Source organism: Gigantopelta aegis, chromosome 8, assembly GCF_016097555.1.
Source record: "Gigantopelta aegis isolate Gae_Host chromosome 8, Gae_host_genome, whole genome shotgun sequence".
Taxonomy (NCBI): Eukaryota; Metazoa; Mollusca; class Gastropoda; order Neomphalida; family Peltospiridae; genus Gigantopelta; species Gigantopelta aegis.
Window position 1 is genome coordinate 5,514,063 of NC_054706.1, and position 16,703 is coordinate 5,530,765.

Consider the following 16,703-nt stretch of genomic DNA (forward strand, 5'->3'; position numbering starts at 1 on the left):
AAACACATTTCGAGTTCAGTTGAGTCCTATTTATTACATACCAAAGACTATGAAAGCAGAAAAGCTTTTAGTAGGCTTCGTTTAAGTTCACATTCACTTATGATTGAAAAGGGAAGATACAAGAAACCACCTGTCCCTGCGAATGAGAGATATTGTCCCAACTGTCCCCTAGAAGTTGAAGACGAATATCATTTCATTATGACGTGCCCTATATATAATGCTTTTAGAAATGATTTACATCATAAATAATAAAACAAGAATCACATTTTTCTTTTTGACTAATAATGAAAAATTCTTATTTCTTACACGCAACAATATTCCGGAATTATGCCCTATCATTTGCAATTTTGTAAAGAGATGCTTTAAGTTGCGTGAAAGCATATGAGTTGGAAGTGATTTCAGATTGTTTGCATTTCACGTCTGTATAGGCTGATGGAGAATGTGCGGGGGTGTGTGGATTCGTGAAAAATAATTCACGAACGCCATAGTTGATGGGTTTTTTTATGGCTCTGCACTTCTGACAATATTTGCTTTTACCTAAATATTAATTAAGGCTTAAATTACATATGTATTTGTTGATTCAGATGTTTGTTCATGTAATTAACGTATATTTATGTTACTGTTACTGCAGATAAATGTATATTATATTGTTATTTTTGCTCTGCCCATATTCGGGTGTTATGCAAATAAATTATTCTTATTCTTATTCTTATTGAGAGTTATCTCCCGTTAATCCAAAGATCACAGGAAAGTGATGGAAATTTAATTTTAGGTATTTTGTAAAAAAAACATAATGTAAAATGACGAGTCGCAGAAATCGTCATGTCCCTGAACTGAATGGATTCGTGAAATCGGGATTTGAAGAAGTCAGGGATGTTTTCAGGTATTACTAAGAATAAGAATCGAGAGAAGGTGCTGTATTTTTTTGTGGTGACGTAGAGCAAAGGTTCTCTGTTTGTCTGTCTCAATCTCTCTCTGTCTCTCTGTCTCTGTCTCTGTCTCTCTCTCTCTCTCTCTCTCTCTCTCTCTCTCTCTCTCTCTCTCTCTCTCTCTCTCTCTCTCTCTCTCTCTCTCGCGCTCCCTCCCTTTCCCTTTCCCATATCTCTAAGTTTAAAATGTTTGCCAGTACTCAGGAAAATCCTTGAGATTATATATGCTTGTTGTTTGAGGCAGCTCTTGGAAAATGCCACAGAGCGAGCTGGTAGTTTTGCTGCGTATTACCGTGGGGAGCTGGTTGTCAACCTGTGGGCAGGACACACGGACCAGGAGGCTCTCAGACCGTGGAAGGAAGACACACTCAGCTTTTTCTTCTCCACTACGAAAAGTGCATCGGCCATCGTTATCGCTCACCTAGTAGACAGGTACTGTCTGACTCGTTATTGCTCACCTAGTAGACAGATACTGCCTGAATCGTTATCGCTCACCTAGTACACATGTACTGCCTGACTCGTTATTGCTCACCTAGTAGACAGGTACTGCCTGACTCGTTATTGCTCACCTAGTAGACCGGTACTGCCTGACTCGTTATTGCTCACCTAGTAGACATGTACTGCCTGACTCGTTATTGCTCACCTAGTAGACAGGTACTGTATTGGCCATCGCTATTGCTCACCTAGTAGAGAGGTACATCATTGGCCATCGTTATTGCTCACCTAGTAGACAGGTACTGTATTGGCCATCATTATTGCTCACCTAGTAGACAGGTACAGCATGACTCATTGCTCACCTAGTAGACAGGTACAGCATGACTCAATCACTCACCTTGTAGACAGCACCCACATGACTCATTATCGCTTACCTAGTAGACAGCTACTGCATGACTCATTATTGCTTACCTAGTAGACAGCTACTGCATGACTCATTATCGCTTACCTAGTAGACCGCTACTGCATGACTCATTATTGCTTACCTAGTAGACAGCACCAACATGACTCATTATCGCTTACTTAATAACAGCTACTGCATGACTCATTATCGCTTACCTAGTAGACAGCTACTGCATGACTCGTCGCTTACCTAGTAGACAGCTACTGCATGACTCATCGCTTACCTAGTAGACAGCTACTGCATGACTCATTATCGCTTACCTAGTAGACTGGTACTGCATGACTCATTATCGCTTACCTAATAGACTGGTACTGCATGGCTTACTGGTGCTCACCTAGTAGGCTTTCATGAATGTACATATAGATATGGAATCACAAATTAATTGTTTTATTCATAATTTATTTTTAATTTACTACCTTTTGTAAAACCTTGCACTTGACGTTCTGTCAAAGTTTTATCTTGATGGTCTACTTTCAACTTGATTTGTGTGTGACAGTGTGAGGATTAAATCTCAGTCAAGCTTTTTAAGACTGGTTGTCTGCCCATCTGCAGTCATAATGAATAACAAAAGAAGAGAAAAAAGGAGACCCACACACACACACACACACACACACACCCCACCCCACGTGCCATTGTCAGAATTTCACACTTATGAACGAACGATGTGTATTGTCAAACATTTCTTAATTGGGAAAACAAGATTTCATTTTATTTTATTATTTTATAATTTTTCTACAACATTAAATTATTGCAGGGTGGCGATATTTGGGGCAGCTAACTAGGGCAGTGATAATCAGGGGCAAGCTGGCAACCAACAAGGAGTGACAAAATGGGGGCAGGGAACAGCGCCCTTCAGTTTATTGCTAGCTGTAGAACACTGACTTGTTATTGCTCATCCTTATCATCCTCTTTCATCCTTATCATCCTCTTTCTTCCCACACAAACCTAATGTATCATTCTCACTTTCAGAGGTTTAATCAATTATGAAGATAAGGTAGCTCAACACTGGCCAGAGTTTGCTCAAAATGGAAAGGAGGAGATAACTCTAAAAATGCTTCTCAGTCATCAGGTAACTAACACAGGCTTTTTCCAGTTCACTTAGTGGGTGTTGAGAAACATTACCACCTGAGTGTGATTTTCACCTTCTCCACAATGTGTTCGAGAAGTGATTTGTCCATCTACACCATTTTTCAAATACACAAAATTAAAGTTTTTTTTGTTTAATGACTTCACTAGAGCACATTGATTTATTAATCGGCAGCTATTGGATATCAAACATTTGATAATTGTGACATATAGTGTTAGAGAAAACCCACTACATGTTTTTCCTTAATAGCAAGGAATCTTTTATATGCACTCTCAGTGTTTTTGCCAGAAAGAAATTTTTGGGTATGGTGTCATGGAATTGAATGCAACCACAGTCGGCAGGGGTTATGGGGGGGCCTCCCCCAGAAAGAAAATGGGTTAAGTTTAGGGTTAGGGTTAAGAAAATCATACAGTACTGATAAGATTAATTAATTTTGTTAAAACAAAAACAAAAATCTGCCAAAAATTTGGGTATGGTGCCATACCCATTTTACCCTCTGGCAGACACCCTGATTACTGTGAGTCTCCACCACAGACAGGACAGTATATACCACAGACTTTCAAAAATAAAAATTGGAGCACTTGTTTATCATATGACATTGGGAATGTTTTAAACAATGTGCTGGGGTGTTGTTAAGATTGCTTTCTTTTAAACTCAGGGTGGACTTGCAGCACTGGATGAGGATTATTGCTTGTCCTGGCTCAGAGATGACCCGGTCAGGTTAACCAAGCTGTTGACCAATCAAAGACCATTGTGGAAACCAGGTGACTATTAAAAGTAATATTCTTATTGGTTAATATTGAGAACATAACACTGTGGTCTGTAAACAATGAAAACCAGTTTTGGTGGTGTAGAGGTTAAGCCACAAGACATACGTTAAAGTCTGGAAGGTACTGGGTTCCTAAATTTAACAACTTAATCGGTAGGTGTAGAACCACTACATCGACTTCTCTCTCACTAACCACTAACAAACTAACAATTGACTCACTGTCTTGGACAGACAGCCCAGGTAGCTGAAGTGTGAACCTTAATTATATATACATACACAAATAAGTATAAGAAAGAAAGAAGAGTGAAAACCGGTCTCAGTGGTTAAGCTGTCGCACGGAAGGCTGGCAGGTAACTGCAGGGCTCAAAATAGCGGCCTGTGAAAACCAGTCTATGTTTTAGACCTTGAAGGTGAAATAAAAATTCACCTTCTAAAATTACTCCCAAATCACAGGTAATTTTTCAAGAGACACATGTATGTACGATCATCTCATCTTCTATTTAACGGATCATGGTTATTAACCATAATCTTTAAAGGGACATATAATATACCCTAGTTTTTACACACTAAGGTATATTTTGCCGTTTTTGATAACTGAAATCATACATTACTCAGATTTTATGGTTAGATTATCAATTTCCGTACATTCGATGTGTCTTTGGTCATCCTGGCATTTTTAATATCACAAAATGCATTTCTCATATTTTTAAAAACGCACATGCCAGGGGTTCAAAAATCCCATCGCCCGACGCCCGTGCCAAGTGGAATTTTCATGCCAGGCAAGTAATTATGTTAACTGCATATGCCCGATGACAAGTGACTAATTAACAACTAAAACTCTTTTTATTTTAAAATTTTGTTTCAAATCTCGATAAAACCTTTGGAAAGAGTTTTGATCGTTTCGAGCATTTACATAGCTCTAAGGAGAAATAACCCTATCCCTAAATGCTGGAACGATCGGAACTCTTGCCAATGCGTTAACACCAAAACGGAAAACATGTGTTGAAAAGTTCAATAACAACTTTCCCCTTTTACTATCGACTAAGATCGGTAATTTCCGCCACTGAACGTTTGACTGAATTCGTACAAGTAATCAGTTCGATGATCTTCAAACTTGGAAATAGTGTCCAATACGCTTTACAGCTTATGTATAGGGGAATGTCTGATTAACTCTCCATTCCTGAAAAATAATGGAGACAAGTCCCATTATTTTTCAGGAATGGAGAGTTACGAGGATATTCCCCTACTTAAAATACACCACTGAGTAATAATTTTATGTGAATATATGTTAGTATGGAAATTAACACCAATGATTTTGGTGGGTTAATTAAGTAAGGTTTCATCTCTCCATTACTGAAAAATATGGAGTGTTGAGACAATACTGTGACTTCGCAGGTGTATTTTAAATAAAAATAAAATATACATGCCTTGTGAATGCAATCAAAATGTTTAATCCTTGCAAAAATTGTCATATTCAAATTATATTAGACGTTAAAGCGATGGACTCTGGAATCTACTCTTTGCAAATGAAGCACGTTTATAATTTCCGAGTTCACTTGAACAAAGCATACATATTGTGAACTGTATCCTTATAAACCTTGCAAGATATTTTAGTTTAGATATCATAAACCTTATAGCAGAACATACTTAATGTTTTTCAGTACTTTGCAAATGTAAATCTATGTCCGTGTAAAATGAACGGGTAAGGTGAAGTTCGATTTCATTAGCCCTACGCCATAATCGTGATGGTGCGATGCCCTCTAAGCATACATGAATATATTAATTTTTTCTGCTTTATTAATAGTTTTAACAAATAAATTATGCTCAATAAATCATGCACTATTTAAAAACATTAACAGAGCTCATGTTTACTTTGAGCCCAGGCACGGCTGTTTGTGAGAGACTTTTCATTGTTATGAACAGGGTAAAAACATCCCAGAAAAGTGTTTTGGGGCAGAGAATGTTGAATAATATACTCACAATAATGACACATGGGCCAAAATCCATAAACATTTTTCAACCAATGCCAGCCATAAAAGAATGGCTCACAAGTGGAAAGGGTTCTCGCCACATCCACGGCCACTAATACATACATCGACACAATAATTGTATTGAGATGAACAAATGGACACTACCAAACAAATAACAAATTTTAAATCAACAAATGGACACTGTTTAAAAAAATAAAGTTTAAATCAACAGATAGAGAAGACAGTGGATACTACTGGACAGACATATATATTTAGTACTTCCTGAGTAAGTGTTGTAACCTATTGGCAAAATTCTTTGTTTGCGCAATCAAACCAATTACTTTCAATATTATTACATTATTAATCACTGTATTAAATTAAATAGGAGTAACACAATTGGTTACCTTAAGAAGTATGGGCAAGTGGAAAAATATATGGGGCAAGTGAATATCTGATTGGCACTTCAGTGTTCGAGATTAACGGTATCCCAATATCCTGGGGATACCAGAATTTAACTTTGGATACCAGACTTTAATAACCCAGTATCCCACCGGGATACCATATAATGTTGTTGATTTTTTTAATCCTGCATTTTTATTTTTTGCTGAAACAATGAAAATCGTCATTTACTGGTGAAGTTAAGTAACAGTGTCATCCAAGTTTGTTATGATGTTATTTATGAATTTCATTTAAGTTGGATACTAAATTCTCAGGTGGGATACCAGATTTTGAAATGTTAGTATCCAACTGGGATACTGCCCACATTTTTTAATCTCGAACACTGCACTTGCCCTGTGGCAAGTAATTTGTTTGAAAATGTTTGAACCCCTGACATGTGTCTGAGAAGTAACAGTTATGGAGTTGAGGTTTAGTCTTGTTTTCAGAGAGTGTTTCACCATTTCAATGTCACAGACTCATGTTTCAGTCAATTGTAACTTTATCCAAATGTGTTTCAGGTTTGTAGATTAACTAAACTTAGTGTTAATTTTCACAGGTTGAAACTAGGGTATGTCCCATTAATTATTTTTAATCATACACCAAACACCAATTGCATGCTTCCCACTAGTTGTTTTAAGAGAGACTGTTTTATCCCATGCATCGATATTGGCTAAACATTTTCTTAACCCTTTAAAACTCAACTGGCACTATACTATCAAGAGGTTATTTATTTGTCACCTGACAATTTCACATGTGAAGGACTGTCAGAAACTAGATTAGGTGATTTAAAAATGTCTCTCCTATTTTAATATTGACAGGTACTAAACATGGTTACCATCCAATTACTGTCGGACTTTATCTCGATCAGATTGTACGACGGGTTGACAAAAAACATCGCAGTTTGTCTGAGTATTTTAAAGAAGAGATTGCTGAGCCTTTTGGTAAGTATAAACATTGATTAAACTCATACAGCACTTACCTGGTAAATTGTTATTTACATTTGTCTGAGCATCAGTACCACGCTGAAGTTAAAATTAAAGTTAGTGTTTTACATTTGTCTGAACATCAGTACCACACTGAAGTTAAAATTAAAGTGAGTTATTTACATTTGTCTGAACATCAGTACACACTGAAGTTAAAATTAAAGTGAGTTATTTACATTTGTCTGAACATCAGTACACACTGAAGTTAAAATTAAAGTGAGTTATTTACATTTGTCTGGGCATCAGTACCACACAGAAGTTAAAATTAAAGTGGGTTATTTACATTTGTCTGGGCATCAGTACCACACTGAAGTTAAAATTAAAGTGGGTTATTTACATTTGTCTGGGCATCAGTACCACACTGAAGTTAAAATTAAAGTGAGTTATTTACATTTGTCTGGGCATCAGTACCACACTGAAGTTAAAATTAAAGTGAGTTATTTACATTTGTCTGGGCATCAGTACCACACTGAAGTTAAAATTAAAGTGAGTTATTTACATTTGTCTGGGCATCAGTACCACACTGAAGTTAAAATTAAAGTGAGTTATTTACATTTGTCTGGGCATCAGTACCACACTGAAGTTAAAATTAAAGTGAGTTAGTTTTAGTGTGTTATTTACATTTGTCTGGGCATCAGTACCACACTGAAGTTAAAATTAAAGTGAGTTATTTACATTTGTCTGAGCATCAGTACACACTGAAGTTAAAATTAAAGTTAGTTATTTTGTTTAACGACACCACAAGAGCTCATTGATTTATTAATTATCGGCTATTGGATGTCAAACATTTGGTATTATTGACATTTATAGAGGAAATTTGCTATATTTTTTCATTAGTAGCAAGGAATCTTTTATATGCACCATCCCACAGACAGGATAGCACATACATGATTTTTGATATACCAGCTGTGGTGACTGGTTAGAGTTTTGATATACCAGCCGTGGGGGTGCACCTGGGGATCAATTAGAGTGAGACCCACCGTGGGGAATAGTCCATCGATCCTAGACCCACCAATGGGGATCCCACTGATGGGGATCGATCCTAGACCCACCGATCAATCCGACCCACCGCTCATCAAGTGAGTGCTTTACCACTTGGCTACATGTATGTCCCACCCTCTATTACACTAAGATTCATGGAAATTAATTTGAACTTATATGTGTGTGTAACTTATGAAATCTAAGTGCTTTCGCTTGTAAAATACATGTACAGTAAATGAAATGTCTAAAGAGCTTTGTACTATGGAGTAAAGAGATGTACATATGGAGTAAAGAGATGTACATATGGAGTAAAGAGATGTACCTATGAAGTAAAGAGATGTACATATGGAGTAAAGAGATGTACATATGGAGTAAAGAGATGTACATATGAAGAGTTCAGATGCAAAAACTGATAAATCCTTTTTTTTTTTTTTTTTTTTTTTTTTTTTAAATTTATCCCAGTGCCCCCTTTCCTTTCTCTCCTTTGAATTCCATCTCATTTCTTCCCGATCTGGCAACTCCTATCTTTCAACTTCTTTCGCTGTCCACCTCCACATCCCAGTCCTTGTCTCTCCAACCGCGACAGGTGCTTGTCTCTTGTGGCTATCTGTGCCACACACCTGTTCCCCATCAGCTTTTAGCTGTGGGCTTAGTCTGACCACTTCGGGGAGTGTTCAGTAGTTACTTTTGGCATTGTTAAGAGGCACTTATAACCACCTACTATGCACCCCTACTACTGGCGGTCGTTAGTTAGTGATAAATCCATTTTAGTAATTTTCTGCAAAAGAGGTTTTTTTTGTTATGCTTTCTATGTAAAACATGTCAAGTCCACAAGTTGAAATAAGTAAAGTAAATAAAGGACAGAAATTCAATAAACAAGTATGAAAATCAGAACATAACACCTTGAATAATGATAGTAGCAGTCATTTTTTTTGAATAAAATGGCATTTATCTGTTTTTGCGCCTGAACTTTTCATATATTCTGAAAACATTTTCTAAACTCAGGTATAGACTTCCACATCGGCCTGCCAAAAAAGGACCAGTACCGCACGGCTCGTCTAATGTGGGCCAATGAGAGAATGAGGGAATACTACCGTAACACAGGAGATAACTTCCGAGGTGATCCCACCATCTTTGGGCTCACTTTGAGGAACGTCAGAGACTGGAAACGAGTAAGTCACAGCTGGTTGTTATCCATAATAAAGCATTGGAAAAGTTAAAAGTTAAAGTCTTGCAGACGTACCTTACCTTTTAAGGAGCGCGGGTGTAATGTAATTTCAATCTGGCGAGTGTGAAAAATAACGCACGTTACACTTAACAAACGGCGCACGTAAAATAATTTTGTATATTGATTGCCACCACTTACCTTATGAGCTGATAGAAAGATCTGTTTAATAATACCAGAATTTTTTTTTTATAAGAATGATAGCGTCCATGCAAGATTTTAATATATGACTGGTACTTGTATCTTTGCTATACAAATTGGAAAACACAGGTTTAATAGACATCTTCGAAAACGTACCAATCCGATCAAAACTTCTTTGCCTATTTAATTTATTATTAATTAGAAACAGTCCACTTTTGTGAGGTAATGTTATACTGTTCATATAGTTATGACAAAAAGAGAAAAGGGATTGAAGTAAATAGTAGCCTACACAAATGAACTCGTTATGGAAATCAGCAACGTCGGTAAAATTGTATCGATTAGTTCATAACTGTTAGCCTACAAAGCTTACGTGAGGTCCCGAAAATGGCAGTCGTGTAATTTTATACTTTAAAAAAAAAATGAAATTTAGACGGAATAATAACAAGAAGGAAAAGAAATGATAATAGGTATGTAGAAATAAGCCAGGTATTTGTTTTACATCTATTATTATTATTATTTTTATCTTTAAAAAAAAATCAAATCAAACTCCATTTAAATATTTGTATTTCAGCTAGAGGTTAATGAATGTGCATATGTTATTTTATATGTACACACTATACAGGGTAGTAACAGTAATCAATGATCATTGCCGACTATTTAATTTTTGTTTCGTTTGCTAGAAAGTCACAGACCATGTGACTGGAACATGATTTGATGTGCAGTACTCTGTGGCATATTGACCAATCAGAGCTATCGGGGTCAGATTATTTTTACTCTTGGAATTCTGCACGCACACGCTGGTCTACTTGACAACTTATTACCATTGATGATGGTGTCTAAAATTATGGTGTTTTTTAGTACCTTTATTATGACATCCCACGTTTGATGGGGCAGGAAGTAACCCAGTGGTAAAGTGCTTGCTTGATGCACGGTCGGTCTGGGATCGATCCCCATCTGTGGGCCCAGTGGGCTATTTCTTGTTTCAGCCAGTGCACCACGACTGGTATATCAAAGGCGGTGGTATGTACTACCCTGTCTGTGGGATGGTGCATATAAAAGATCCCTTGCAGTGTTTCCCCCAGGATTTTTGTTCAGAGGGTTGGCAAAATAGTTTGACGTTAACCCGAGTCCCCAAAGGGTATGAAAATGCTAGGGGAGTTCGGGGGCATGCTCCCCAGTCATGTTTTTTCAAATTTCTAGTTGTTTTTAGATGCATTATAGAAGGAGATATTTTAAGATAGATTTTAATAATAATGTTTATTATTATTAAATATTTGCATAATGTCAAAACAATAATTTGAAAAAGAAGTATAAAAGTATTAGACTAAGCACAAACAGATAATACATATTACTGAATTACTGATTGTAATATGTATTATCTGTTATCTATCTATCTAAAACTAAAACCCATGTCTTCTAGAATTTACAAAAAAATCCACTAACCATGGGATTGGTAATTTAAAAAATTAATTATCCATGATTGAATATTCATTGGCCCTACTTCTGTATGTATATCAGGGGTTCTAGAATTAAAAAAAAATGACTTCCCATACTGATCAGTAGATAAAAAATTTACTGGTCATGATAAAAAATTCACCTGCTAAATTGTAATCACTCAGTGACTGATAAAACAAATAATAGAAAGTAAATATATATTTTTTATATATGTAGGTACATTTTTTACTTTGTGTTAATTCATCATATAATGCACTTAAAAAATAATTTCTTTCAAGTCTTGCAAATTTAATTATGTAATTTTAAATATAATTTAAAAAACAACAACAACACAAAAACAAAAACAGACAAAAAAACCAACATTTGGAAGTTCGTTAAACAATATGGTTATGTGCAACCTTTAAACCTCCCCCCCCCCCCCCCCCCCCCCCCCCGATCTGACAAGACTGGTCACCATTTATTTTGTTACGCCTGCACTGTGTTAGAGTAACAACTGTTTGGGTACCAGTCACTTAGTATGACTGCAACATTTTGTTAGCTTGGAACTTTAAAGGGACATACCCTGGTTTCAGCCCGTGAAAATACACACTAAGTTTACTTAATCTACAAACCTGTAACACATTTGGATAAAGTTACAATTGAGTGAAACATGAGTCTGTGACTTTAAAATGGTGAAATATCCTCGAAAAATAGACTAAAACTCGACTCCTTAACTGCTACTTCTCAGACGCATGCGCGTTTTTAAACATATGAGAAATGCATTTTGTGATATTAAAAACACAAGGATCACCAAAAACACTTTGAATGTACGGAAATGGATAATGTAAAACAAAAAATCTAATAAAGTATGATTTCAGTTATCAAAAACGGCTCTAATTGTCAAAAATATGCCTTAGTGTTTAAAAACTAGGGTATGTCCCTTTAATAAAATTAAATCTGTAAGTATATTCATTTCAGGGATGGGGCATAGATTACTGGTGACCATATATTCATTAGTGAACTGTTGCATGTGAAAGGAAACCGCAAGTATTGACTTGTAGATCCGTTTTCCTTTTTACCTATGATCGATGTTGGTTGATTTTTTTTCATTCGATCATCATCATGATGGTTTATTTACTTTTTTTAATGGTTACAATTTTTACGGTCCCGGTAAAGAAATTCACGGGGTCGGAGCGGGGTCCTTCCGGCCCCTAGGGGAAAGACTGCCTTGCTGCTAATCGAAAAGAGTAGCCCATGAAGTGGTGATCGATGACAGCGTGTTTCCTCTCTCAATATTTGTGTGGTCCTTAACCATATGTCTGACGCCATATAACCTTAAATGAAACATTTCTTTCTTTTTTTCCCATGTTTGGAATAAAATCCTTTGTAATGACAGATTTTGTCAGAGCTTGTATATATTTTTTATTAACAACATTGGGGCCATTCTAGATCAATGACGTAATGCTGTCAAAGCTGTTCGTAACTTGTAGCCGTAGTCAAATGACGTGTTACAAAATGTTGAGGGAGGCTGGTTGCATAATTATTGAATTAAAAATGCCATGTGAATGTGAATGTCCCAACCAACACTATCAACTGAAATAATTGTAGGCCTACGTTTCATGAGTTATTTAAAAAAAAAATGTTTTAATAATATAAGTCGGTAGTGCACACCTGAGATGCTTGGGTCGTAATTCATGAACCACCTCCTCGGAACCAGTGGGTTTTTTCCATCCCAACTATCCTAATCATGTTCGTTGTACATAATAATAAATTCAAGACGAATTGATTCCTATATATGTTTAGCTGCACGTTCATCAAACCATCTAACACTGAAAAGGTTTATATATAATTGCATGCATCAAATTATCTGAATAGTACATCAAATTGTCTCCATCAGTGTATACATGTCATAATTATATTTCTATAGTACTACTCCTGAAACTTTTAAATAAATTATAACTCCATTCCTGAAAGGGAAAAGAAGTCAGACTACACTAATGAACCAAACAACATAAAATTAGAAGAAAACATTATTGGTTTATTTGTTCATTTTTGCAACATATGTCTCTGCATTTACATGTACCAGTTACTTCGTAAATTAATAATGCTTGGTTTTCACTCGCCTTAGCATTTTGATGAGTGCAATTTTTCACTTGCCTAAACGTTTTGAGGTGTGCGATTTTTCACTCACCTTTGTTTTTCAAAAGCCAAGGACTAGAGCACATTGATTTATTAATCATCAGCTATTGGATTTGAAAACATTTGGTCATTTTGACATATAGTCTTGGAGAGGAAACCTGCTGCATTTTTATGTGCATATCTATGTGATGGGGCATATAAAGGAAGCCTTGCTGCTAATCAAAAAGAGGAGCTAGCTCATGAAGTGGTTGCAGCCATTTTCCTTTCACATTGTCGGTGTGGTCGTTAATCATATCGCACAACACCATGTAGACCAAACTGTCGATACCAGTGTGTTGAAGGAAGGAAATGTTTTATTTAACGACGGAAACCCACTGTTGCCACTTCATGGGCTACTCTTTTCGATTAGCAGCAAGGGATCTTTTATATGCACCATCCCACAGACAGAATAACACATACCATGGCCTTTGATATACCAGTCGTGATGCACTAGCTGGAACGAGAAATAGACCATTGGGCCCAGCGATGGGGATCGATCTCAGACCGACCACGCATCAAGCGAACGTCCCGCCACCAGTGTGTTGAGTGCATATCATTAAATAAACCATGTATTTCTTACTTGCAGCTGAATGTTAAATCAAATACTGGATATGACAGTTGTTTTGTGTTAACAGATGATGGTAATGCACGACCCAGATTTCATGGAGCTGCCTTGCGCTTCCTCTCACGGACTAGGCACAGCTGAATCCGTCGCCAAACTGCACGGTATCCTTGGTAACGGAGGCACCAAGCTGGGCCAGAGGATTCTGTCACAGCACGTGACGGAACTCCTGCAGACGCCGGTGTCGTGGGGGCTGGACGTGGTGTACGGACTGGAGGATGTTTACAGCGTGGGAATGAATCTCCTCCCTGTCATGGAGGACGAGCAGGTAATCTGGGCCCGTGCTTATAAACTTAAAGTCTAGACTTTAATGTAATGCTATTTGAATGGCGTTGCCATGACGTTAAAGTCTGAACGTTAAAGTCTAGACTTTAAGGTTTATAAGCACGGGGCTAGGTGTTACACACAACCTACCTATTGGGGACACCTAGTCCACTAGGCACTCAATTTTGTCTGCTTATTTCCTGACCCAGATTAATATTCATTCCGACTATGCCAGACAATTCAGGCGTGTGTGCTTGGTGGTTTGAGGGTAAAACCCACCCACTGTTCAAGCTAATATTTTTTAAATATAATTTTTCCAGGCGAGGATGTCACGACCTCTTCTAGATTATATTTTTCTCCCCAGATTAGACTCCTCTACATAAATTCATGCAAATGTTCATGCAACTTCGAACCCAACCTCATTCAGAATTCACTGTGAACAAAATTGAGGTGAATGGTTAACCTTTAGACTATATTAATTTTTGACAAAAACCACGTTGAGTCGGTACAAGTTTATAATTTTTACTGACATATATTCACTTGCATGTTTTATAAATACATAAAATAAAGTTCATATATGAATCGGTAAGTATTATTTTCGTGGGTTTTTGTAATTTTTACGATATTTTAGATCCATTAATGGTGATTAAAATTAGGCAAAAAAAAAAAAAAACGTATTTACTTACGGGCATTTGTGGCCAGCTGTCCAGTATTTTTGTCCATTATTCCTGATAAAAGTGGTTTTCTTCCAGAATAAAAAAAAACTACGATTCATATTGCAATATTTGGTGATTTTCGTTGTTGGTAAAATGATACAATTTATTATCAAATTAGCTGTCACAATCAGCTATTGTTCCCTGAAAATGATCACGACGTGCCGCCATTATTGTCAAATGAAAATACTTCCCGAAAACCACTTTTTGAACTCAAGCTATTTTCCACTGAAAAACAAAAAACAAAAGCTATCATTGTAAACTAAACTGTTTCCTTTTAAGAAAAAACGTTTCCGGTGAGAGTCGTGTGCAAAAAGGCGGGAAATATGAATTGGTGAATGCACTGTATAGAATGTACAGTATGTCGACTGGCTTGACATCGGGCAAGATATCTCGCCTGCAGTAGTCAGAAGTTAATATTTAAGATCTCCTTGGGAGTGGCTAGCTGTCCTATAGATGAGGCACTAGCTAAATACCGTGTATTATGAGCGCTTTACCACATGGCTACGTCCAGCCCGTGAGGCCCTGGATCACAGTGATGATGGGGTCATCTTTTACGTTTACTTCCAGTTATGTTAAGTTTTTGTGTTTAGCTATCATTTCGCACAAAATAAAGTGCTAGATTATTGACCTTATTGTCCGGGGTTTCCCTAAAAACCGAACGTCATTTTCGTACAATGGTATGCATTACAGCTCTCTCTTTATTTCTGAACCAATTTATTGATGGGGTCAGCTTTTACGTTTACTTCTAGTTGGGTTAAGTTTTTGTGTTTACCTTTATACTGACCTTATTGTACTCAAAAATAGTTTTGTTATTTTTTCTGAAAACATTTTATTTTCTTCTGCAAAATGCCCATTCGACTTTACATTGTGCAGAGATACGGTCTTGATGACAGATACTGGTCCTGTCATTCAGATTTACAATTTAGTCTTTGGGGCCCAGCTGAAAGCATGAGTAATATTATATTTATAGGGGTGGGACGTGGCCCACTGGTAAAGCACTCGTCTGATGCACAATCGGTGTGGGATCGATCCCCATTGGTTGGACCACTGGGCTATTTGTCATTCCAGCCAATGCACCACGACTGGTATATCAAATGCTGTGGTATGTGCTGTCCTGTCTTGAATAATGCATATAAAAGATCCCTTGCTATACTAATGAAATATTTTTTCCTCTGTAAGACTATACATGTCAAAATTAACACGTTTGACATCCAATAGCCAATGATTAATAGTGGTATATGGTATATCAAAACATATCATGTCGTTAAACAAACCATACTTTAACTGTATTCTATTTGTTTTTCAGCTGTACTACATGTTTGGGTTTGGCGGTATTGGGGGTCAGTTCGGAGCGGCAGACACTAAGTACCGTGTCGGGTGGGCGTACGTGACCACGCACCTCGACCTCAATGCCAGCAGACACCAGCAGCAGCCGAGGTGGGCAGGACTTGTCGATGCCCTCTACCGTGGCATTCACGCAATCGAGAATATCAAGGTCACAAGAAAGGTGTACAGATCATTCTCAGAATTCAAGATGCCACCGCCAAGAAGCAAGCTATGAAGAAAATTATTCATAGTTTATTTAAGAATTTACCATAGGTATTTTTCTTTTGGTGCAAAAACATATTTCTATGTATTGCAAAAATAATTTAAAACAATTATATGTACATTGTTTCGGAGTTTGACTGTATATTTGGCTATTTCTTGTTCCAACCAGTGCACCACAACTGGTATATCAAAGGCTGTGTCATGTGCTATCCTATTTGTGGGATAGTGCATATAAAAGATCACTTGCTGCATTAAGATTCATGTAGCGGGTTTCCTCTCTGAGACTATATGTCAGAATTACCATATGTTTAAATCAATGTGCTCTAGTGGTGTCGTTAAACAAAACAAACTTTGACTGTATATTTGGTCCAGGCATGTATCCAAGAGGTACTGGGTCCCTTGTCAAACTGATTTTGTAAGGAATATTTATATGTTATCTTGTAATGAATATTTAAATATTGATTTTGTAAGGAATATTTAAATATTGATTTTGTAAGGAATATTTAAATATCAATTTTGA

General features: G+C 36.8%; 1 protein-coding gene across 2 annotated transcripts; it reads left to right on the plus strand.

Moving 5' to 3' along the window:
• Nucleotides 1-733: 733 nt before the first annotated feature.
• Nucleotides 734-16,395, plus strand: LOC121378660. Of its 2 annotated transcripts, XM_041506937.1 has the most exons (8): nt 734-883; nt 1,170-1,361; nt 2,797-2,896; nt 3,573-3,678; nt 6,910-7,032; nt 9,061-9,227; nt 13,669-13,923; nt 15,942-16,395. In XM_041506937.1, the coding sequence occupies exons 1-8, from the start codon at nt 801-803 to the stop codon at nt 16,194-16,196; spliced, it is 1,281 nt and encodes a 426-aa protein (XP_041362871.1). In that variant the 5' UTR covers nt 734-800; the 3' UTR covers nt 16,197-16,395. The 2 variants fall into 2 exon arrangements, with proteins under 2 accessions (XP_041362871.1, XP_041362872.1); XM_041506938.1 differs by lacking the exon at nt 1,170-1,361.
• The last annotated feature ends 308 nt before the right edge of the window (nt 16,396-16,703 follow it).

Coding starts and splice junctions, on each gene's coding strand:
- LOC121378660 (XM_041506937.1), top strand. CDS start 801: ATGACGAGTCGCAGAAATCGTCATGTCCCTGAACTGAATGGATTCGTG. Junction 2,897..3,572: donor AAATGCTTCTCAGTCATCAG/GTAACTAACACA, acceptor TTTTAAACTCAG/GGTGGACTTGCAGCACTGGA. Junction 13,924..15,941: donor CTGTCATGGAGGACGAGCAG/GTAATCTGGGCC, acceptor TTTGTTTTTCAG/CTGTACTACATGTTTGGGTT.